The sequence below is a fragment of the Rhinatrema bivittatum genome, chromosome 11 (assembly GCF_901001135.1).
Source record: "Rhinatrema bivittatum chromosome 11, aRhiBiv1.1, whole genome shotgun sequence".
NCBI classification, from domain to species: Eukaryota; Metazoa; Chordata; class Amphibia; order Gymnophiona; family Rhinatrematidae; genus Rhinatrema; species Rhinatrema bivittatum.
In genome coordinates, this window is record NC_042625.1 from 53036614 (window position 1) to 53061900 (window position 25287).

Below are 25287 nucleotides of genomic sequence, written 5' to 3' on the forward strand. Positions count from 1 at the left end.
CTGGACAGGCTTCAGGAGATCGGCGCTATTGCGCCCGTGCCCTCAGGAGAGGTGGGCTCGGGCCATTATTCCATTTACTTCGTGGTGCCGAAGAAGGACGGCTCCTACCGGCCCATCCTGGACTTAAAGGAGGTCAACAGGTCCCTCCGGGTGGTCCGGTTCCGCATGGAAACGCGGCGGTCGGTGATCGCGGCGGTACATCGGGGGGAGTTTCTCGCCTCCCTGGATCTGACGGAAGCCTACCTGCACATCCCCATCCGCCAGGAGCATCATCGTCTTCTCCGGTTCAAGATCCTGGACCAGCATTTCCAATTCATAGCCCTCCCGTTCGGGTTGGCGATGGCTCCGCGCACTTTCACCAAGATCATGGTGGTGGTGGCGGCTGCCCTGCGGAAGGAGGGCGTCCTAGTTCATCCTTATCTGGACGATTGGCTCGTTCGAGCAAAATCTTTCCACCACGGGCAGGCAGCGGTAGCCCGGGTGGTACAGTTCCTGCAGTCCCTGGGATGGGTGGTGAATTTCTCCAAGAGCTCCCTCATGCCCTCGCAGCGTTTGGATTTTTTGGGGGCGACCTTCGACACCCGTCTGGGCAAGGTTTTTCTATGTCCGGACAAGGCGCACTCCTTGCGGGATCACATACGGCGGTTCTCTGCGTTACCAGATCCCACCTCCTGGGACTACCTGCAGCTCCTGGGGGTGATGGGCTCCACCATCGACATGGTCCCTTGGGCGTTTGCGCACCTCCGGCCCCTACAGAGGGCTCTCCTCTCTCGTTGGAAACCGCTCTCGCAGGACTACCAGGTGATTCTCCCGCTGCCGCAGTCGGCCAGGAACAGCCTGAGCTGGTGGATGGATCCAGCGAGTCTGGCTCGCGGCGTGTCCCTCGATCTGCCGGATTGGGTGGTGGTCACCACCGATGCCAGTCTCGTCAGCTGGGGAGCAGTGTGCGACCACAGCGCCACGCAGGGGACATGGTCCGAGGAGGAGTCGAAGTGGTCCATCAATCGCCTGGAGACCAGAGCGTTCAGACTAGCTCAGCGACACTTCCTGCCCCTTCTTCGGAACCGGGAGGTCAGGGTCTTGTCGGACAACGCGACCACCGTGGCCTATATCAACCGACAAGGCGGCACTCGCAGCCCGCAGGTCGCGCTCGAAGCAGCGATGTTAATGCAGTGGGCAGAGCAACATCTGGTCCGCCTAGCGGCCTCGCACATCGCAGGAGTAGACAACGTCCAGGCAGATTTCCTCAGTCGCCAACTACTGGATCCCGGAGAATGGGCCCTATCCGACGAGGCGATGCAGCTGCTTGTCCATCGGTGGGGGACCCCCCACCTGGATCTGATGGCGTCCGCGCAAAACACCAAGGCTCCCCAGTTCTTCAGTCGCCGCAGGGAGCGAGGCGCGGAGGGAGTCTATACCCTAGTGCTCCCGTGGCCGTCCCACTGGTGGGCACAATACTCCGCCGTATAGAGGCTCATCAGGGGACTGTGATCTTCGTCGCGCCAGAATGGCCCAGGCGTCCCTGGTTTGCAGACCTGCTACAGCTGGTTATCGACGGACCCATCCGGCTGAGACATCTTCCCCACCTCTTGCACCAAGGTCCGGTACTTTTCGATCAGGCAGAACTCTTCTGTCTTGCGGCCTGGCTTTTGAAAGGCGCCGCCTCCGGCGCCGGGGCTACCAGGAGGCGGTAGTGTCAACGCTGTTGCGCTCATGGAAGACGTCAACGTCGGTGGCCTACGTTCGAGTCTGGAAGGTGTTCGAGTCCTGGTGTTCCAGCCAAAACACGGGACCCACCACGGCTTCTGTTCCTCAGATCCTGCAGTTTCTACAAGCGGGGGTGGACAAGGGGCTCGCCTATAATTCCCTGCGGGTTCAGGTGGCCGCCCTTGGCTCGCTCTTGCGCGACGGGGGCTCTCTGCTACAGCACCCGGACATTGTGCGTTTTCTCAAGGGTGTTAAACATTTGCGGCCTCCGTTGCGACATCCTTGTCCCTCCTGGAGTCTCAACCTCGTCCTTCGCTCCCTGTCGGGACCTCCGTTCGAGCCCCTGCGGAGTGCAACGCTTAAGGATCTCACCCTTAAGACAGTGTTTCTGGTGGCAATCTGTTCCGCTCGCCGCATATCGGAACTGCAGGCTCTTTCGTGTAGAGAGCCTTATCTACGTTTCTCCGACTCTGGAGTTTCCATCCGAACCGTTCCATCATTTCTCCCGAAGGTTGTGTCTGCGTTTTATGTGAATCAAACGGTGGAACTGCCGTCCTTTTCTTCGTCTGAGCCGAAGTCTCTCCGTCTCTTGGACGTCAAGCGCACTCTGCGTCTCTATCTGGAGGCTACGAATGATTTCCGGACGTCTGACCATCTCTTCGTGCTTTGGTCCGGCCCTAAGAAGGGGGCCCAGGCCTCGAAGACGACCATTGCCAGATGGCTGAAGGCTGGCATTGCAGCTTCCTATATTGGGATGGGGCGGACTCCCCCACCCGGCATTGTCGCGCACTCTACATGTTCTCAGGCGGCCTCCTGGGCGCGGAGGCTCGCTCGGTTTCTTCTCAGGAAATCTGTAGAGCAGCCACTTGGAAATCGTTACATACGTTCTCGAGGCACTATCGCCTACATCTCGCCTCTCCAGTCTCTGGGCATTTTGGCGAGCAGGTTCTCCGAGCAGGCCTCGCAGGACCCCACCCGATTTAGGGAAGCTTGGGTACATCCCACGGTCTGGACTGATCCAGGTACGTACAGGGAAAAGAAAATTATTACTTACCTGCTAATTTTCGTTCCTGTAGTACCATGGATCAGTCCAGACGCCCACCGCGTCTGGGTTTTCTCATCCTGCTCGGATCTTCTCTGGGTCTGTCCTTCATGACTCTTTCAGGTTCTACTGTTTTTCGCAGCTCCCTACAGGTTGTCTAGCTGCGTTCAATGTTCCCTACCCGTTGGTAGGGTACTTGCAGTTGGCGTTCGTTATTATAGTTGCATGGCTTCTTGTTGCCGGTTATTTGTAAACTTGATCCAAGAAGGGGTTCTGTTTTCTACTCGGGCTTTGATATACTCGATACTGAACTCCTGCAGAGGGGGTAGTGGTATATATGGTGACGCCCCCTCAAAGCTTGGTCTGACTCCATCTGCTGGATTGGGGACATAACCCACGGTCTGGACTGATCCATGGTACTACAGGAACGAAAATTAGCAGGTAAGTAATAATTTTCTTTTCTAGTACACATACATGCCTGCCAGCAGTCTATAGAAGTTAAAAACCTTCTTGATGTTATAATCACGAAACATACCGTACCGGTATTCCTCCTTGCCTCCCTACATCCCCCTATGAGAAAATTGTAAGATTCATAAGAGACTTCTGTAAAAAAAAATAGCCAAAAAATAATAAGGTGGCACAGATTATGATAGAATGAAGAGCAGCTCACATATGCCAGCTAGGATTACATAAATTAACTTAACACTTCAGTGTGCAGCTGTTCTCCATATCACTCTTCCCTGTACGTACCTGGATCAGTCCAGACTCCTGGGTTTTGCCTCCCCTCCAGCAGATGGAGACAGAGAAGTTTTAACAGACTCTGCCCTAATCCCCAAGGTGCCACCTATAGTCTGTCAGTATTTCTGTCTTCAGATCATTTGGAGTCCACCATAGCGTACGGGGCAGATGCCTTGTATGACCTGTTCAGGGTATTGGCAAGGACAATGGTTTCCGTAGTCGCGGCAAGACGTCTCCTGTGGCTCCGTAACTGGGCGGCAGATGCCTCTTCCAAGTCAAGCCTGGGCTCTCTCCCCTTCAAGGGCAAGTTCCTCTTCAGCGAGGATCTAGACCAGATCATCAAGTCCCTGGGGGAGAACGCGGTCCACCGCTTGCCTGAGGACAGACAGCGTACCTCCCGGTCTTTTACCGCTTCTCGGACACGGGCCAGAGCCCAGCGTCGCTACCGGAGTTACAGGCAGACGGGACCACGGACACCCTCTTCCAGATCCCAGTCCTGGCCCTGGTCCTTTTGTGGGCGAGACCCGCTCGTGAGGGGTCGGGGCAGGGGAACCCCCCCAAGTCCACTCAATGATGCCAGGTTCGCCCATGCCTCCACCCCCAGGATCGGGGGTCGACTCTCGCACTTCTACGAGGAGTGGGTTCGCATCACCTCAGACCAGTGGGTCCTGGATACCCTAAGGAATGGCTACGCCTTGGAGTTTGTCCGCCCCCCGAGGGACAGGTTCCTCTTTTTCCCCTGTGGGTCGGACCTCAAGAGATGGGTGGTACAGCAGACTCTGGACCGGTTGCAGAATATAGGGGCCATTTCTCCCGTCCCCTTCAGCGAGCTGGGCTCGGGCCATTATTCCATCTACTTCGTCGTGCTCAAAAAGGACGGCTCCTACCGCCCCATTCTGAACCTGAAGGAGGTCAACAAGTCTCTACGGGTCCTCCGGTTCCACATGGAGACACTACGTTCAGTCATCGCGGCAGTGCATCATGGGGAGTTCCTGGCCTCTCTGGATTTGACTGAGGCCTATCTCCACATACCCATTCTCCCAGCTCACCAGCGGTTCCTCCGTTTCAAGATCCTGGGTCAACACTCAGTTCCAGGCTCTCCCCTTCGGGTTGGCGACCGCTCCTCGAACATTCACGAAGATCATGGTGGTAGTGGCGGCAGCCCTGAGGAGAGAGGGCATCCTCGTCCACCCCTATTTAGACGACTGGCTGATACTGGCGAAGTAGTTTGTCCACGGACATCAGCAGTCGCCAGGGTGGTTCACCTGCTTTGCTCCCTGGGCTGGGTCGTGAATTTCGCAAAGAGCTCCCTCGTTCCTTCCTAGCACTTGGACTTCTTGGGAGCATGCTTAGATACGCGTCAGGGCAAGGTCTTCTTGCGCCCGGACAAGGCCCAATCCTTACGGGAACACATACGACGGTTTACTGCATTACCAGCACCCACCTCCTGGGACTATCTCCAGCTTCTGGGCATGATGGCCTCCACCATCAACCTCGTACCCTGGGCTTTCGCGCATCTCCGTCCCCTTCAGGCGGCTCTCCTTTCCCGCTGGAAACCAGTCTCGCAGGATTATCAGCTGGTGCTCCCTCTCCCGATGGTTGCCAAGGACAGTCTGCGTTGGTGGTTGGATCCGAGGCATCTAGCCCGAGGCGTCTCCCTCAAGGTCCCCAATTGGGTGGTGGTCACTACCGATGCCAGTCTCTCCGGGTGGGGGGCCGTATGTGAACGAAGCTCGGCGCAGGGGGACGTGGACGAAGTTTCAAGCGTCATGGCTGATCAATCGCCTGGAAACCAGAGCAGTGCGTCTGGCGCTACTACATTTCCTTCCGTTGGTGCGGAATCGAGAGGTAAGGATACTCTCGGACAACGCACCACCGTTGCGTATATCAATTGCCAGGGAGGCATGAGGAGTCGGCACGTATCACTCGAGACGGCGCGTCTGATGGAGTGGGCAGAGATTCATATAGCACGCCTCGCGGCTTCTCACATTGCGGGGGTAGACAACATTCAGGCGGACTACTTGAGTCGACAACAACTAGATCCAGGAGAATGGTCCCTCTTCGGAGCGGGGCGGATTCCCCCTCGCGGCTTCATAGCTCATTCTATTTGTTCACAAGCAGCCTCCTGGGCAGAGGCTGCTTCCTCTCAGGAAATCTGTCGTGCGGCAACCTGGAAATCGCTGCACACTTTCACGAGACATTATCGTCTACACCTGGCGTAGACAGCCTCTGGACACTTTGGCGACCAGGTTCTCCGAGCAGGACTTTCAGGGACCCACCCGGAGTAGGGAAGCTTGGGTACATCCCACCGTCTGGACTGATCCTGGTACGTACAGGGAAAAGAAAATTTATTCCTTACCCTGCTAATTTTCGTTCCTGTAGTACCAAGGATCAGTCCAGACGCCCACCTCTATTGGGTTCTTGGCTTTTCTGTGCTCAGATTGCTACTTTCTCTCTGAAGAATGCTGTGTCTCTTTCGTCTTTCACGTCTGTGTTCACAGCTCCCTACAAGTTGGCAGTTCTTGCCGTGAGTTGACTTACATGTTGAACTTTTGTTTAATACCTGTTACGGTTAAATATACTTGATCCAGGCTGCTTCTTCAGTGTTCTGTTGTTGGGCTTTGATATACTTTATACTGAGCTCCTGCAGAGGGTGCACTGGTTTATATGCCAACACCCTTCGAAGTCTGTTCTGACTCCATCTGCTGGACGGGGGACATAACCCACCGTCTGGACTGATCCTTGGTACTACAGGAACGAAAATTAGCAGGTAAGGAATAATTTTCTTTTCCTCTGGTAAATCCATGGGGCTCTGTGTAGGCAGTCTGCATTCAGAGTTACTGTCACTATGCACAGGAGATGAGACCTTTGTATCTGTCATTGGCTTGCGGAGGAATCATTCTATCAGATTGGAATTAACTACACTGCTGCCTATGAAGATATGCAGCCGGGCATTTACTCAGTTCTCCTCCTGAGGTCCAAAATCTCTGACAGGTTTCCGCATATTGGTGACTTCTCCTTTTGTCTCCTCCAGGTTCCCTGATGTCTGTGAATCCTGGTGTTGCTCGATGGATTAAGGAACTTTTCTGTTACAATGAGCGTGTAGTGCTGACAGGAGGGTGGAAGCATGGCTTTTTTTCTCTGACAGCAGTAGGAGCTACAAACGTTGGCTCTATCCGCATTTACTTTGACAGAGTGAGTATAGTATTGTAGTAATGACAGTACATGGGTTGCTGCACTTTAACATTAGGACCTTATCTTTTGCCCTTGGACAGATACCAGTGAGAGAAAGTAAGACCCGGCTTTCTGTCTTCTACTGACACATCAGGGGGTCTGAAACTTGGGAGCAGCAGTGCCACTTATCAAGGCTTGAATCCTTGTTTCTGCCCATTCACACGTCTTTCACATACATTCATAATTCAGTCAACTTAAAAATATTTCAGGTGGGGAACGTATCTTGCATCTATTTACCTCCTGCTTGGATCAGAAATGGATGCAGCTCTTAAAGAGTGTCTGTTTATTTATTATTTATTTAACAGCTTTTCTATACCGACATTAAAGTACATATCATATCGGTTTACATAAAACAAAAGGTGGAAAGTACAATTAACAGGGGGTGGGGGGGGAGGACAACTGATAGAGGTCCGAAACAGCGGAGCCTGAACAAAATAAATGAGAGAAGAGGATAGAGATAACAAGATTAACAAATTATAATTAAATTTACAAGGGGCTGAAAAGGATTACAAGGTCTACAAGAGGTTTTATACTGCATTACAAAGAATTGGGCAGGGTTGAGGAAGTTATTGATTTAAGTGGGCTAGAGGAGGGCAGGAGGGGAAAAAGAGGTGACTGAAAAGTTAATCCGGAAAGGCTTTTGGCTTGGTGGAAAAGCCAGGTTTTTAACAGTTTGCGGAATTTAAACGGGCATTGCTCCTGACGGATGTCGGGAGGAAGGGAGTTCCACAGAGTGGGGCCCGCAATGGATAGGGCTCGGGTCCTGGTTGCTGAGTGACGGGCTTTCTTAAGTGAGGGGACTTGTAGGGTGCATTTGAGGTGTGTTCTAGTGGGACGGGCAGATAGGGCTGGTTGAAGTGGTTCAGTGAGCCAGAGGGAGTTATGCGTGTGGATAGCTTTATGTATAATGGGGAGGGTCTTGAACATGATATGGGAGGAGATGGGGAGCCAGTGTAGGTCTCTGTGTAAGGGGGATATGTGGTCTGATTTGCGTGCATTACTGATTATCCTTGCAGTAGCATTTTGGAGTATCTGGAGAGGTCCGATGGTGGAGAAGGGGGGAGGCCAAGGTACAGTGAATTGCAGTAGTCTAACTTAGATGTACGGGTAGCTTGGATAACAGTTTTTAGATCATGGGTGTGGAGTAGGGGCTTGAGCTTTTAAATAGCAATAGGTGAGCAAGCTCGAAGGGCCTGGGATAGAAGCACGTTTTCTTTTAAAGTAGTTGATGCTGTCCTGGGATCACACAAAATATAGCAGATATCATACATTGACACTGATCCTTATCCTCTTATGTACATTTCCAAGCTTATTTTTTTTTTTTCTTTTATTTTTATTCAACTTTACAAGCTTATTTAATTGAGTTTAGGATGTTAAAACTGTCCATTTTCATTAAAGATACTCCTGGGGTACAGCTAAGTGCTGATATCAGCCACAAAGGGGATGCATTGCCTTGGATTTGTAGAGTATTCTTCCTAACTGTAATTGCAGAGAAATCTGGGCACATATATTGGACAGACAGTAACACACAGAAGGAGGGTGAATTAGCAGTTCTCTTCTGTTGAAGTTGCTTTTAAATGAGGTCCTCGTAACTGAACTTGGCAGGAGGGCCTTTCTGAGGGTCAGAAGGTTAAAGTGTTTGGGAATTCAGTTGCTGATGTCTCTCTTTCTTATATGCACATTTCAGGATCTGCAGACAAACAGTCCCCGATACCGGAAAGGCTCTCACAATGATGTCAGCTACGTCACTAGCAGTAATCAAGAAGGAATCGTGCTGAGGAAGGGGGAGCAGCTGGGGGAGTTTAACTTGGGCTCAACCATTGTTCTCATCTTTGAGGCACCAAAGGACTTTGCCTTTAACGTGAAGGCGGGACAGAAAATCCACTTTGGGGAAGCAATGGGCTCCCTATAACAAGCAACTGCTGTCGGAATCTGATACTAAAATATTATAACTGCACCAAGGAAGGGAAATCTATTTGCCTCAGGATCTTCCTGATGACACACGTGGCATCCATGCTTTGTGGAAGGTGTGGGGCATCATCTGGACGAAGCTTGGGTGCAGCAGATCTGAGAGATGCAGTCTGCAGCCGTCAGTCCTTTACTACGCAGCTGACTGGAAAACTCTGTTTAGCATGTTGGCCTAACACACTTGTTTTATTACTGTCTCACCTTGGCCCCTGCGTTTATTATAGTGACTGAGGTTTCCAGCTCCCTGGTGGAACTGATATTTTGGTACCAGCACGTTCACGGTGTAGGACATGCCATGCAGCTAGCCCTGACCTATTAGCTTTATTTAAAACAAGTCTACTGTGCAGCTGTTTAAATAGACCGATATTTATATATTCCTTATTTTCATTGGTAAGAAGACAACATACAAGCAAAATGTTGCACTTGGATAATTTAGTGCAGCTGGAGCTCTAACTATGAAGCAGAAGATTTGTGTATGTGAGCAGGTCATAACTACTACAGGGTTTCCCAAACATGTCCTGGGGACCCCCACACCAAGTCTATTTGCAGGATCTCCCAAGCAAATATGCAGGAGATAAATTAGCATATTCTGAGTTTCAAGTGTATGCAGACTTCTCATGTATATTCATTTTCCTAGTGTGTCACCAGATGGACTCAGGACCAATGGGTTATGCTCCCTTGCTAGCAGATAGAGACAGTCAGATTTCAAAGCTGATGCCATACTAGATACACCCTTGCAGTGACCTCAGCCCTTCAGTATTTCTCCGACTCCAACAGATGTGGATGTGCTTTCCTTTTGGGGATTGCTGTAGCTTTTGGAAGAAGAAATTTTACTTTTAAATTGGAGAGTGTCCCTTGCCCATGAGGGGTCAATCCAAGGGCTCCCAATGCTTTCAATCCTACAGAAACTCGACATTTCAGAGGTCTCTGTCCTTTGGGAGGTTTAAGTCCTTTTGGAGCCGACAGCCCAAGAGAGGGGCAGGTTCTGGTTTGTCCCAAACCCCCCAATGAAATCTTGCCAGCCCACCCTCAGAACGAGGAGATAGGAGTCAACTGTCCCTCTTCTACCAACAGTGGGTCAAGATCACTTTAGAGATATGGGTACTGGAGGTCATACGAGAAGGGTATGTGCTGGAATTTCACAGTACTCCTCAAGACATATTCATGATATCTCTTTGCCACTCCCAGCACAAGAAGCAGGCAGTGGAGACTACCCTGATAAGGCTCCTCAGGATGAGGACTATAACCCCAATACCTGTGCCCCAGGAAAGTACAGGGTGGTGTTCCATCTATTTCATCGTACCCAAGAAGGAAGGTTCATCCCTTCCTGGATCTCAAGAGTGACAACAGACATCTGTGAGTGATTTATTTCCATATGGAAACCCTATGCTCCATGATAATGGGAAAATACATATGATATCAGCCTCCCACCTCGCAGGAAAAGACAATATAACAGCAGACTTTCTAAGCAGAGAGAGTCTGGATTCAGGAGAGTGGCGTTGTTGGCCAAAGCCTTTCAGCTGGGGTCTCCCATCCATCGACCTGCTGGCCGCATCTCACAACACGAAGGTTCTCTGATTCTTCAGTTGCAGAAGAAATCAGTGGTCCCTGGGGATCGACGCTCCCATTCAGACCTGGCTGGAAGAGGAGTTGCTATATGCCTTCCCTCCATGGCCCTTGTTGGGCAGAGTCATTCGCAGAATCAAGCACCACAGGGGATTAGTCCTACTAGTAGCTCCAGATTGGCCCAGGCGTCTGTGGTATGTGGACATGTGGAGACTCCTGGTGGAGACCCCCTGTACTTCCCACTGCACAGGGACCTGCTACAGCAGGGACCGGTCCTTCACAAGGATCTGACTTGATTCTGTCTTATGGTCTGGCCCTTGAGAGGGCTCGCCTGCTGAAACGAGGAAATTTTGCGGCAGTAATTTCTACCCTACTCCGCGCATGGAAGTTGTCTACATTTCTAGCGAGTGTGCGGGTCTGGAGAATATTTGAAGCCTGGTGCGAGGATTGCAGGGTTTCCTCTTGGACTGTCAAATTCCCACTAATTCTGGAATTTTTGCAGGATGGCTTGAATAAAGGTTTGACCCTAAACCCCTTGAAAGGGTCCAGGTAGCGGCGCTCTCCTGTTTCAGGGGCGAGGTGCGCAGAACCTGCCTGTCAGCTCATCTGGACGTGGCCTGTTTTTCTAAAAGGGGTGAAGCACCACCAGCCATCCCTATGGTGGCAGGTTCCCTTGTGGAAATTTAACCTAGTATTGGAGTTTTTTTGCAGGGCCCTCCTTTCAGCTGCTGCGCAGTCTTTCCTTGCATTTTATTAACTTTGAAAATGGTATTCCTTGTGGCTATATACGCGGCACGTTGAACTGTAGGCCTTGTCGTGTCAGGAACTGTTCCTCAGGATGACTCCAGGAGTGTTACAACTTCATACTGTTCCATCCTTCTTGCCCAAGGTAGTCTTGGAGTTTCATTTGAATCAGTCCATTTCTTTACTATCCCTAGATAAGCACAAGGACATGGAAGAATACCGCCACCTCTGTCATTTGAATGCAGTAGGCTTTTGGTGCAGTATCTGGAAGTTTCAGAACAGGTCTGAAAGACAGACCGCCTGTTTGTTCTTCACAGTGGAAGGAAGCAGGGCAAATCAGCTTCACGGGCTACAATAGCTTGCTGGATTAAGGAGGTAGTCACGGGAGCCTATGTGGAGGCAGGAAAGCCACTACCTTTTCAGGTTAAAGCGCATTCCACTAGGGCTCAGGTGGTCTCATGGGCGGAAGCTAGACTGCTGTCTCCTGTCAACATCTGCTGAGCGGTGACGAGGTCCTCCTTGTACACCTTCTCCAGGTTCCTTCGCCTGGGTGTTCAGACCCGAGAAGACGCGGCCTTTGTAAGGGCAGTGTTATCTGGACCGCAGCCAGCTTCCCACCTCGATCAGGAATAGCTTTTGTACATCCCTTTGGTCCTGAGTCCATCTGGCTACATGCTAGGAAATGGAAGCATTATTTACCAGATAATTTTGTTTTCCTTATTGTAGACAGATGGACTCAGCATCCCGCCCATGGCTGCCAAGGATTCGCCTGTGAAGCGAATATCTATTCCAAGAGATTACGGGTAAGCTGTGATTATAGATCATGGCATCTATAATCTTACGGGGGGGTTCATTGGTTGGTTGAGTACTGTTACGGTTATCTGTTTTTAATCAAGTTTTTTCAATAGAATGTCCGCTGTGGCTTTTGAAGAGAATACTGTAGGGGGTGTATGTAGGGTGATGTCAGCTTTGAAATCTGACTCTGTCTCCATCTGCTGGCAGGGGAGCATAACCCATTGGTCCTGAGTCCATCTGTCTACACTAAAGAAAACGAAATTATCAGGTAAGTAATTTCTCCAAAATGGATCTCCTGAAAATGTGACTGGCTGTGGGGTCCCCAGGCCAGATAGTGGAAATCCACTTCTCCATCTCTGATCATCCTTAGCTACCTTTTTCTGTGCACCCACCCAGTCTCCCAATTCATGCTGCCACAGATTTTTTTTTTATATTTAGTCTTATAAGAAAAACCTGTAAGATTCTCTGTGGTTGGCTCCTACCAGTAAGGTTTTTGTTCTATGATCTGCTCTGCTGAAAGTCTGTGCCATGTATCCATAAGTGAAAGTGTAATTTTCCTACATTCCTTTTGGGCTTCATCAGATGACCCCTTGCACGTGAGCTTTTCGTGCTATGGAAAATGCTTCCTTCTAGTAGATAGCTGAAGATTAGTATCGTACATCCTTTCTGCTAGCCAAGTACACCTTTAGCTCCTTTACATATTGCATCTGGCTCACAGTCCAGTCCCTAGCCCACCTCTGAATTGCTTCCAGCTTCCTTTACTGATTGAGAATCATATTCAATTCTAGAAGCCACAATGTGGGGCCCTACTAGAGAGTGGTATAGAGGTAACATTACTTCCACCTATTTGATTTCCAACTGCTTTGTCATAATGCCTGGCACCCCTAAGGTTCTCCTGGGGCAATTCAACACCAAAAAAATTAAAAATCCTGCAAAAATCTGCATAATCTATTTGTTAAAATAACATTAGTCTTTTGAGTAGTAAATTTTTTCTATATCAATTTTAAATTTATTTTGCAAAGATGCAGTATTTTTAATTGTTAGTGTAGAATTTTCCTAGTAGCATAAGTAGAGCTGCAGGTTTTGGGGGATTTTATATTGCCAATTCAGGAGGAGGTCTGACCTGCAGCCTGTACCAGTCCTTGTGGCAACCCAGTGCTGTTTGTTGCTATAATTAGCAGCAGTTGCAAGAAGTTGGGCTCTGTGGCTTGCCAGATTAATTTAATTTCATTTAACAAATTGCTTAACTGCCTTTAGCACATGAGCCCAAGATGGAGTACATGCAAATCAATCATAAAATCAAAACTCAGTATCCTCTATAAAAAAAAATAAAATTACATACAACAGATATAAAGACCAAATCAACACAACTTTGCTCTTTATAATTTTTTTTTTTTTTTTAGTTATCAAAACAATACCACATTAGAATAATTCAATCAGAATATGACTGTGTGGGCTGTTGCGAGCCACATCCCTGCCTTTAAATCATATCAGGTCAGTCAGATCCACTACAATCAATCCCTCTCAGAAGTTGAACATTCAGCCCTCACAGTATTAAAATTAATTGAGCTACCAGTATGACTTGGCTCTCTCATCCCATGAAGGTGGTTCTGGTGCAAATTAAATTGAAATCTCCAAGTATCAGAATCTCCAAGAAATCTCCTAAATCATAAAGCAGTAGGCCATGCCCCTCCCCACTGAGCCTGTCCCCTGCAGCCAGCCTTTCTTACACACCCACCCAGCTCGCTGATTTCCTCCACATTCTATAAGAAAATGTCAGATTTGTCAAGGGAGGGAAACTGCACCACTCTCCAACAAAGAATTTGCATTGAATTCTCCTACGCTGGTTCTTCTGTTGGTAACGGTTACTGCTGCCTCCTTCCTGAAGTATTTGGCTCTTGAATTTGGTCCTAGTTTCCTTATAAAACTGAAGGAAGTGAAGCTTATGCAATCACACTGTCTCCCCAGTAATAACTTTACCATTTCATACCCCATTCTCATGGCAGCTGGGAGGGGGTGTAATGAGGATGCTTGATAGAGGTTTATTTATGTATTTCATAGCTTGTCCCATAGTAAGTTTTTGGGTTTTGCATCTGAGCCACACTAAATTTTTACATAATCCCAGTTGGGATTTACAAATATCATGAAGGGGAAATCTGTATTTCACAAATATGTGCACACAATTATGCCTCCTAATAACTTTTGGTTTTCTCTGTGATCAATATCAACTTTTCAGGACATGGGGGAGTAGCCATGAGGATTCTAATGATATATTTTGGATCTGTGTATTCCACAAATACACATGCAATAGTTACTCCACTACCTTTTTTGTGTTTACATGCAATCCATAACAATGAGGAGTGTTTCACTGATCACTATATTCCATGAATATATGTACACTGTGACCATACTTCCTGAGATTTGGCACTTAGATAGGATCCATACACATTTTCAGGAACTGTGAGGGGAGGGGGGGGGGTCTGTGAGAATCATGACAACAGATTCTTTTGTGTTGGGGGGGAGATGGGGACGTATGTATTCTGTGAATACATTCATGTGATTATGCCACCTTATAACTTTCTTGTTTTCTGTCTAAACCACACCAAATTTTTGGGATATGGTAAGGAGTCTGAGAATCATGAGTTTTGTGGTTTTTGAGGAGAATCTATGAATACAATTGCTCAGTTATGCTACTTGGTTTTGGGTTTTGCATCTGATCCATGGGGAAATGTATTCTTATCTGATAATTTCCTTTCATCAAAGCCAGCTAGACTAGTCCATATGCATGGGTTTGTGACCAGCAGCTGGAGCCAGAGGCTGACTTCACTCCTTATAGAGTCCAGTGTTGACCTCAGCCTGTCGTCATATCCTGTCAAAGCAAAGAAATTCACTAACTCTCCCTCACCAATGCAGGGGCCTTCCACAATAATAGTTTGATTAACTAGAGCTGTAGCACACAAACTTCATAATAGAAATAGGGTAATTTCATTGCTTTTTTTTTTTATCCTTTCTAGAGGGGTAACTTTACCAATATTCCTTGAAATCTACAATAGTGGAAAATACCATTTTTGGTAGAAGAGGGAGGGTCCTGGACTGGGCTGGCTAGACTCAAGGAAAGGAAATTATTAGATAAGAAATTTCTTTTCTTTCTTCCAAACCATTCTAGATGTATGGGATGTACCAAAGCCACTTCTGAACGGGGTGGGATCCTACCAAACCTACACTCAAGATCTCTGATCCCATTCAGTTAACCTGTAATGTCTTGAAAAAAAAAAAAAAAAGTAAGGGAGACCAGGTTGCTGCTTTACAAATTTCCACCATTGAAACCTCTGCCTATAAAGTTGCTTGAGCTCTCAAGGAATGGGCCTTCAGAGGAAGCCCCTTCTGTATGTAAGCAGCTCCAGATACCATCTTTATCAATAGGCTGATACCGTAGAAGTAGCTTCACCTCCCCTTATCCCTCCATACAGAACACGCTCTATTCCTGTTATGTACAATGGCAAAATGTGTTTTTTTTTAATAAACTTTTTTTTATTTCTGTGAGTGCACAAGTCAAACAATCAAAATCCATACAATCAAATAGATTGACATCTTCTGTAACAAAACTAGATATAACAAATATGACTACCTCACCATTTTTCACATTTTGTTAATTTTCTAACTCTTCTCTAACTCTCACTGCATATTTTATCACTCAACTCAATCATACTCAAATACCCATACTCATACATACACCACTCGTAGCTGCAACCTTACTGTGACTCCTTACAAAATCTTCTTCATATGATTCCACAAATTAAAATATGCTGTTTCAATGGTGTTTGACAACCTTGTAAATCTTTGTTTGTATAATTGGAGCATAACATGATAGCATTCCAAGCTTCATATACTGGTGGCTCCTCTGTATTCCAGCCATACAGAATAATTTTTTTTGCAACACAAGGGCCACACTTAGAAATGTTGTGCTTCCTGCAGATAATTGTTTGTCTGTATCAAAACCATGCAAATAGATCATATAACCTGTCCAAAATATTTCTTTTCTCAATACTTGTTCTCATGTAAAGGAAAATTGGTTCTTACCAGCTAATTTTCATTCCTGTAATACCACAGATCAGTCCAGACAAGTGGGTTTTGCATCCCTACCAGCAGATGGAGGGCGAGAACTAAAAACTTTGAGACACTGCTACATAACAGAGTGCCACCTGCAGTCCCCTCAGTATTAACCTGTATCCAAGCCACCTATACAGTAACAACTACTTAATACCTCCATAAATGAGTGCAAATGCTGGAGCCTCCAATCAGAAAAACCACAAAGCAACCCAAGGGGCTACCCACACAAGCTAGCAAACTTCTTTAGGTTCTGTATATATATATATACACACATTCTGACAGTTCTTTCCAGTAAGCATGCCAGAACACAGACTTGCTGTATGTAATGGTCTTGAGAACATTTAAGGGGCTGGGTGTCTGGCCTGATCTGAGGTACTTCAGGAACAAAAATTATCAGGTAACAACAGATTTTTCCTTTCCTGTTTTTACCCCAGATCAGTCTAGAGAAGTGGGATGTACCAAAGCACCCCTATACTGGGTGGGCCTGCAAAAGACCCCCTCTCAGCACACTTTTGCCAAAAGTTGGCTCCCCTGGAGCCTGAACATCTAAAAGGTAATGGCAAGAGAAAGTGTGAAGAGAAGACCGCTCTATAAATCTCCTGTGGCAACACTAACTGACGCATGGCCCATGACGCTGTTTGTGCTCTAGTAGAGTGCGCATGAAACGCCTCTGGAATTCTTCTCCCCTTGCAAAGCTAAGCCGAAACAAGCGCTTCCTTCAGCCCACACACTATTGTGCCCTTGCATCCATTTCTAGCACCTCTAAGCAATCCCAACAAATGATCCGACTGCCAAAAACTGTGTCCTTTGCCTCCGGTGACTTAGGGAAGGCAGGAGCTCCACAGTCTGATTCAGGTGAAACAAAGATACCACCTTAGATAGGAATGAGGGTACTGTGCGCATAGACATCTTTTTGTCCGAAATCTTCAGAAATAGTTCGCTACAGGACAAAGAATGCAGCTCTGAGATCCTTTTGAACGAACAAATCATCTCCAAAAATACCACCTTCAACTTGAGGTCCTTTAATGTCTCCTTCCTCAATGGATCAAAGCGGAGGCCCACAAAGCACCCACAAGACCAAGTTTAAACTCCACGCTGAACCCAATCTATGTACCAGTGGCTGCAGATGCTTGATGCACTTAAAAAAAAAAGCTCACAACAGCCGGCTGTGTGGTCAGCGACTCTATCCCTGGAGTATACCTCTGAGACACCCCAAGGCCAGCACCTGAACCCACAATGAATTGTAAACTAAGCCCTTGAAAATAACGGGCTTTTCCCTGTATGGACCCGGATCAATCCAGACTCCTGGGTTTTTCCTCCCCTCCAGCAGATGGAGACAGATACATTTTAACGGACTCTGTCCTATACTCCTGAGGTGCTATCTAGAGTCTGTCAGTATTTCTCTGTCTCCAGCAGATGGTGGAGGTGCAAATCCCTTAAGTCTGGTTTAACTAGTAATCGCTGTAGAATTAATTTGGTTATTAGGTCTTGGTTGGAATTAGGGGCTTATTTTTGATTGGCTTAACATTTAAAAAAAAAAAAAAAGCAAGAACAGGACAAAAGGCTCAGAAGCCTTTAAACCTCCCAGGTGGTTGTCAGATCCTGGTGGGACCATCTCCCCTGATAATAGAGGCTACAGAGCAGAGGGTTGAGGACCCAATTACCTGCAGCAGTTGAGAGTGATACCGGGGAGCCCGGTTCACATCCTCAGTGGGGGAGATACATAGCTTCAGATTAAAAAAAAAATGTTTTATTCTGTCAGCTGGCCCAGTGTCCTCTCTTTGTCTCCCCCCCCCCCCCTAATTCGCTGATGTTGCGCAGCAGTCCACTTCTCTCCTGCTGTGCTCCCGGGTTATTTTTAGGCTCTTCACAATGCTGCATGGTGCGGCCTGCTCTCTCGTGTGGAAGTGAGTGCGCCTCTCCAGAGCCGGGTTATGCTCTGACTGCCTCTCGGTAGGGGAGGGATCATCAGGGTAGGCAGCGACAAAAACTTGCTCTCAAAAGTCAAGTCACGAGACAAATGTGATCTGCCCAATCCAAGAAAATAGGACCTTGCCTTAATAGCCCCTGCAAATTAGCCAATTTCAGGGACCCATTAATTGTGTGCTGAATCAGATCCATGAACTATGGACAATGCAGCTCTCTGGCACCCCAGTACCGCCTGGTCCGCATGCCTCTCGATCTGCCTAAACACTCAACCTATTAATGGTCACGGAGGGAATACATACAGCAGTATCCTTGTCAGGCATGGAAAAACCCAAACATCTATGCCCTTGGCAGCAACTTATTGTCTGTGGCTGAAGAAACTTGCTGTCTTGGCATTGCTAATTGACTCCATCAGATCCAAACAGGGACTGCCCAACAAGACTGAATAAGGCCAAAGGCCTCCTTTGACAGCTCTCATTCCCTGTACGTACCAGGATCAGTCCAGGACACCTGGGTTGTGACTCCGCACCAGTAGATGGTTGTGACTCCGCACCAGTAGATGGAGACAGACTAAAACTTGTGGGCGGAGCATATATGCCCCTGTGCCAGTCACAGCCCCTCAGTCTTACTCTGTCTCCAGTAGGTGGTGCAGGTCAGGTCACAGCTCCTTCCTTCCTGCCCTGGTTCTGGTACTTTTTCTTGGTTTTAGGCCAGTTTAGTGTTGTTAATTGGGATTTTGATTTGGCTAAATTTGATTTTGCTAAATTGTCCCTGAGGTCCCGTCCGCCCTGTCTCCCAGGGGGGTTGTGAGGTCCTGAGGGGACTACCCCCCCCTGGTTGAGGCCGCTGCTAGGGTCGAGGACCCGGCTTTCCCAGTAGCAGCGTCAGGGGTGACACCGGGGAGCCCGGTTCACTCACCCCTGCTGGACTAGGGCTCCAGGACCGTGGACAGCGACAAGCGTTGTTTTGTAAAAAAAAAAAAAAAAAAAAAAAAAATTGTTTTACTTTTGTTTTCGGTTCTCTCTGGCTTCAGCTCTCTGCTGCTTTGCGTCGCCGCTCCGTGGGGTCTCCGGGGGGGGCGCCGCTGGCAGGGGGGAGGCCGGGGGGGCCGCCAGGGGGGCCCGTTTCGCTAAATTTAATTTTTTCCTCCCGGTGCGCTCTTCGCCGCGGCTCGTCGGCATGCCTCGTGGCTCGGCCTGTCGGGCCTGCGGCTCGGCGCGCGCGCGGCTTTGCCGCGGTGCTCTGTGTGCGGCCTGCTTCCCGGGTGGAGAGCGGTCATCCGGGGCGCCTCGGGGGGCTCGATCCCGCAGCGCACGATCGCCGCCGCGCAGGGGGGGGCTCGGCAGAGCGGCCCCAAGACTTTTTCCCGCTGAGCGCGGGAGTGGCGGCCATTTTGGCCTCGGACCGTGAATGGCGCGGGAAACGGCAGGAGCCTCGGGCCTGCCTCCCGCGCTTTCTCCTCAGCGGGTTGATACAGGGGGGTCCCCTCGGGGGTCCCTTGGTCCCCGGGGGTTTTCAGAGGAGGATTCTTCAGCCTCGGGGTCCCTTTCGGAGGATTTTGCGCTGTCGTTGCGCAAAGTCCTAAAGTGTACGTGCAGTAAGCGCGGCCGGGGGGGACCCCGCAAGGCCCCCCCCCAGGGAAGACATCATGCAATCCTAAGGGCGCTGCGGAGGGGTCCCGGGGCCCTTCCCGAAGTACGCGGCTTCCTCGTGGCGTCCCACAGGAAGCCGATTCCGATTCCCCCCTGCGGTGGACTCTGATTCCCCTGAGAAGCCCCTGAAAGGGGCCGACGGAGTGGGGACGCACGAGTCCGCTCAGCCAGGCGCCGGAAAGGGATCCCAAGCAGTGGAAAATGATGATCCCAAGGTGGTCCGGCTCTTCCGCAGGGAGGACCTGCCACCCTTAATTCCGGCCATTCTCCAGGAGCGGGGAATAGAAGCTCCTCCGGTGGTAGTCCGTCAGGAGGCAAACATGGATCCGGTCCTGTTAGGTCTCTCGGCTCCGGCAGTGGTTTTTTTTTTTTTTTCTCCTCGACGAATATTCTGTTCCGGGAATGGGACACCCCGGAGTTAGGTTTGAAGGTCAGTCAGGCCATGGACAAGCTTTACCCGCTTCCGGAGGATGCGCTGGACCTGCTCATATTCCCCAAGGTGGACTCAGCGGTCTCCGCGGTAACAAAGAGATCTACCAATTCCGGTCACGGACGCGGCAGCTCTCAGGGACCTTCCGGACAGGAAGCTGGAAGTGCAGCTCAAGAGGATTTCGAGGTTTCCGCGCTGGGAGTGCAGGCCATCTGCACGAATTCGCCATGCGGGCCAGTCTGCGCTGGGCCCAGGTTCTTCAAGCCAATGCGGATTTTCCGCAGACGAGGCAGCGCAGGCAGATCGTTTGGAAGCTGCAATAGCATATGGCGTGGATGCGCTGCACGATTGGCTGCTCACGTCGGTTAGGTCCATGGTAGCGGCTGTCTCGGCACGCCGACTTTTGTGGTTGCGCAACTGGGCGGCGGATGGTTCTTCCAAGGCTCATTTCGGGGCACTACCATTCAAGGGACTTTGCTATTTGGCAAGGAATTGGACGAGTTCACGAGTTCCCTGGGGGGGGAAAAACAGGGCCTTCTAGCTTCCCGAGGATAGATCCTGGGCGAGGTCCTCGTTTTCGGCCAGTTCTCTTTAGCGGGGTCCCAGGAGGTCGCGTCCTCAAAGGTCGTCCGGGCGCTCGTATAGGTCTTCCTCCTCCCGTACTCCGCAGTGGCAGCAACAGTCCTTTCGAGGTAGGCGCTTCGGTAGACAAGGAGGTGCCTGGCAATCACGGCGCCCAAGTCTTCGCAATGAAAGGGGGTCGGCCCATCTCTCGCCGCAGCCTCGGCACGCCGTTTCCAACGGCGGGGTACGGTTGATGTCATTTCCGAGAGATGGCCCGGTGTAACGGCAGACCAGTGAGTCCTCACGGTCATAGGACGCGGCTACGCGTTGGATGTTGCTCACACCCCAGCGGACAAGTTCGCCTTGCAAGGCTCCCGAGAAGAAGGCGGCGGTGCTCGACACCATCCAATGCTTAGCAGGCTTGGGAGCTATTTCTTCAGTCCCGGTCAGCCAACACGACAAGGGCCGTTGCTCCATCTACTTCATCGTCCCAAGGAAGGACGGCACGTCCAGACCCATTCTGGATCTCAAGGGGTGAACCGATGCCTTCGGATTCCTCACTTCACAATGGAGGCGATTCGTTTAGTCATCGCCGCGGTAAGGCCCGGCGAGTTTCTAGCCTCCCTGGAGGTCGGAGCTACATCTTCTCACGGAGGCATATCTTCACATAGGCATTCATCCATCGTTCCAACGCTTCCTCAGGTCTGCGTTCTAGGGCGGCATTACCAGTTCCGGGCTCGCGATGGCCCCACGTACAGTCTCGAAGATGATGGTCGTGGTGGCGGCGCAGCTGCGCCGAGAAGGTCTCTGCGCCGAGAAGGTCTCCTGGTCCACTCTTACCTGGACGATTGGTTGATTCGGGCAAAGTCCGAGGATCAGTGTCGGATGGCGGTAGCCAGGGCCCTCCACCTTCTGCAGTCCCTAGGATGGGTGGTCAACTATAGCAAGAGTCATCTGACACCCACGCGGACCTTGGAATATCTGGGAGCTATTTTCGACACGAAGAAGGGCAAGGTGTTCCTGTCACACGAATGGAGATGCAAACTGCAAGCTCAAGTACGTCGCTTATTGTCTCTCCGCTAACCGCGGGTCTGCGACTACCTTACGGTCCTAGGGTCTATGGCTTCAACGCTGGCACTGGTTCCCTGGGCATTCGCTCATCTGCGTCCATTACAGTCATCCTTACTATCCCGCTGGAAGCCGGTCTCTGAGGAGTTCCATCTACCGCTTCCACTCAAGGGACACGCGAGCTCCAGCCTGCTCTGCCTGGGGAGCTCGGTCCAAGGCCTATGGTCCGTGTCGCAAGCCCAGTGGTCTATCAATCGCCTAGAGACCAGAGCGGTCCGTCTGGCCCTGCAAGCTTTTCTGCCATTGCTGCGGGGGAAGGCAGTTCGAGTGTTGTCGGACAATGCGACCATAGTGGCATACGTCAAACGCCAGGGCGGACCAAGGAGCCCCCAGGTGGTGGAGGAGGCTCAGCGCTTGATGGCCTGGTCGTAGCTACATCTCAGCAACATAGCAGCAACTCACATTGCGGCAGTCGACAACGTGCAGGCGGATTTTCTCAGCCGTCATCGTCTGGATCCCGGAGTGTGGGAGTTGGGGGACGAAGCTTTCTGCTCATTTGCAAAACGTGGGGGGTGCCCCACATAGATCTGATGGCCACGTGGCACAACGCGAAGGCCCCGCGATTTTACAATCGATGTCGAGAACGGGGGGCAGAAGGCGTCGATGAGTTGGTGCCTCCCTGGCCGACGGATGTGCTGCTCTACGTGTTTCCCCCGTGGCCGATGATCGGCATGATTCTACGGCGCATAGAATTGCACCCGGCCGAGGTAGTCTTGGTGGCACCGGAGTGGCCGCGCCGGCCGTGGTTTGCAGACCTCGTCCAGCTGGCGGTAACGGCGCCCCTTCGGTTTCACGGTATGGCGGGCCTGCTCCATCAGGGCCCCGTCTGGCATATGTCCGTGTCTGGGTGGTCTTTGAGGACTGGTGCGTGCAGCGTGGGGTGGTCCCCACTTCGGCTTCCGTCTCCGACATTCTGGCGTTCCTCCAGGCTGGTCTGGCCAAAGGGCCTGGCGTGCAGTTCCCTTCGGGTTCAAGTGGCAGCGCTCGGTTGTTTGCAGGGTGCAAGTGGCAGCGCTCGGTTGTTTGCGGGGTATGGTCCGTGGTACGTCCCTAGCGCTCCACCCGGACTTTGCTCGCTTCCTCCGGGGTGCCAAACGCCTTCGTCCTCCCTTGCGTCTTCCTTGTCCGGCTTGGGACCTCAACTGGGTTCTTGTCCGGCTTGGAACCTCATCTGGGTTCTCTCCTCCCTATGCACGGCGCATATTGAGTTTTGAAACGCGCGACTCTTAAGGATCTCACTCTTCAGACGGCGTTCTTGGTAGCGATCGCCTCGGCGCGGCGGGTTTCCGAGTTGCAGGCCCGGTCCTGTAGTGAACCCCTTTTTGCGTATTTCCGATTCCGGAGTTTCTTTGCGCACAGTTCCTTCCTTCCTACCGAAAGTGGTGTCGTCTTGTCGTATGATTCAATCGGTGAACCTGCCCGCTTTGGCGGCCGGGGAGTTCTCTGTTCCAGAAGCGAGAGAATTGCGGACGCTTGACGTGCGGAGGTCCCTCCTCCGATATCTGGAGGTCAGTAATCCGTTTCGGGTCACAGATCATCTGTTTGTCCTGTTCTCTGGTCCTAAGTAAGGGGCCGCAGCGTCTCGCACAACGATCGCCCGGTGGCTTAAGGAGGCCATTGCTTCAGCGGTGGCTTAAGGAGGCCATTGCTTCGGCGTACTGGGTGCGGGGAAAACCGCTTCCCGTGGGCCGGAGGCGCAGGCGGCACCTTGAGCGGAGGCTTCTCCGGTATTGCCTCAAGAGATTTGCAGGGCGGCTACCTGGAAGTCGTTGTATACCTTTATCAGGCAGTTCGGGGGATGTCCGGGCTACCGATCCCGGAGGAGTTGGAGAGAGGGTACTCCGAGCGGGACTCTCTGCTTCCCACCCTCGGTAATTTAGCTCTGGTACATCCCAGGTGTCCTGGACTGATCCTGGTACGTACAGGGAAAGGAAAATTAGTTTCTTACCTGATAATTTTCGTTCCTGTAGTACCAAGGATCAGTCCAGGATCCCGCCCGCAGTGCTGCGCTGAAGTAATGGAGAGTCCGCTCTTTGTTTTGAATTCTTCTGTTCCGCTTGTTTAACTCTCTTGGTTGGAGAGTCTGTTTCCAGGAGGGGTGTTTTCCCCGTTCTATTAGCGGTTTCTAGCTAGTTTAGTTCTCTGGTTGTGTTCTACTTTGACATTACGTATGACTGAGGGGCTGTGACTGGCACAGGGGCATATATGCTCCGCCCACAAGTTTTAGTCTGTCTCCATCTACTGGTGCGGAGTCACAACCATCTACTGGTGCGGAGTCACAACCCAGGTGTCCTGGACTGATCCTTGGTACTACAGGAACGAAAATTATCAGGTAAGAAACTAATTTTCCTTTCTGGGTCCAATTGTTGCCTGCTGAAATAGTCCACTTGCACACTGTCCACTCCTGCAACATGTGAAGTGGCTATACCCGGCAAATGTTGCTCGGTCCAGGCAAAAAGGTCCTGGGTTCCTTGGCAACTGCATAACTCTTTGTTCCCCCTTGCCAAGTAATACAAGCCACTGTTGTTGCATTGTCTTAAAATAATGACCATGTGGCTTCGGACTTGTGGAAGGAATTCCACCACTGCCCTGCACACTCCTCTTATTTCCAAGCATTTGATAGAACAGGATGCTTTCACTGGTGATCACAGTCCCTACCATCTGCTGGAGACCGAGAAGTACTGAGGGACTGCAGATGGCACTTTGTTATGTAGCAGTGCCTCAAAGTTTTTAATTCTCTGTCTCCATCTGCTGGTAGGGATGCAAAACCCACTTGTCTGGACTGATCTGGGGTACAAACAGGAATGGTTGATTTAATGCAGTTGTTTATTTCAATGCTGTTTTACTGGGCTTTCTGGGAACAAGTTTTCATTTTTGTTTGCAATGTTACCTTCCTGCTTGCTTGTTGTGGGAATTTTGATTCAAGGTTCTTAGTGTTGATACAATTGATATCTTGGCTTGAGTCTAGGTCAATATTGAGGGGACTGCAGCTGGCACACTGGCTTAGCAGTGTTAGTGCTGTCTCCATCTGCTGGCAGGGAGACAAAACCCAGGAGTCTGGACTGATCTGTGGTATTCCAGGAACAAAAATTAGCAGGTAAGAACCAATTTTCTTCTCCTATACTTCCTTCTGAAAGGGTAACATAGAATCCTAGCTCTGAGAGGATTTTCTGTACCTACTGTTCTTTTGGTGGACTATTATTTCTCAGCACTTGAGCTGTATCCGCTAAGTAAAGGAGGCTCGGATTTCAATCCCAGTCAAGTTAATTTTACAGAAGAGAATTATTTTTGCATTGTTTTCTCATTTAATTTTGGATCACAAGTAATTGCACAGCAGCTGTGAGGCAATTATGTACTTTAAGCAAACCGCTTTACTGTTATCCAAATTTAACATTTTAAAAATACAAAATGGCTTTAATTATCCTTTCCCTTTGCTCATTTTAACATCTAGCTGGGCTCTGAGCTGACTGCAGTTCTGGAAATGTAGACTGTTTTCAGATATTTTCACATTTACTCCAAGCAAACATCTGAAAATAACTCTCAACATTTCTTCCAGAGAAAAATGCAGGACTCAAGACTGCCTCAGGCAGATTTACCATTGCTGTAAATTCAATGCGCAGGTCGACTAACCATGGTCACTTTAATAAGACACAAAAACAGAACTGCTATTATTTTACAATTCA

General features: G+C 50.0%; 1 protein-coding gene across 6 annotated transcripts in view; it reads left to right on the forward strand.

Moving 5' to 3' along the window:
- PISD (phosphatidylserine decarboxylase) overlaps nucleotides 1-25287 on the forward strand; it is a 73166-nt gene that overhangs the window by 34295 nt on the left and 13584 nt on the right. For 5 of the 6 annotated variants that reach the window (XM_029571612.1, XM_029571611.1, XM_029571615.1 and 2 more), the window contains 2 exons: nucleotides 6522-6682; nucleotides 8409-10244. In XM_029571612.1, the coding sequence (XP_029427472.1) occupies nucleotides 6522-6682; nucleotides 8409-8633 (386 nt within the window). In that variant the 3' untranslated portion in view covers nucleotides 8634-10244. Of the gene's footprint in view, nucleotides 1-6521; nucleotides 6683-8408; nucleotides 10245-25287 lie in introns of those variants that run through there. The other variant, XM_029571614.1, reaches the window with a different exon arrangement.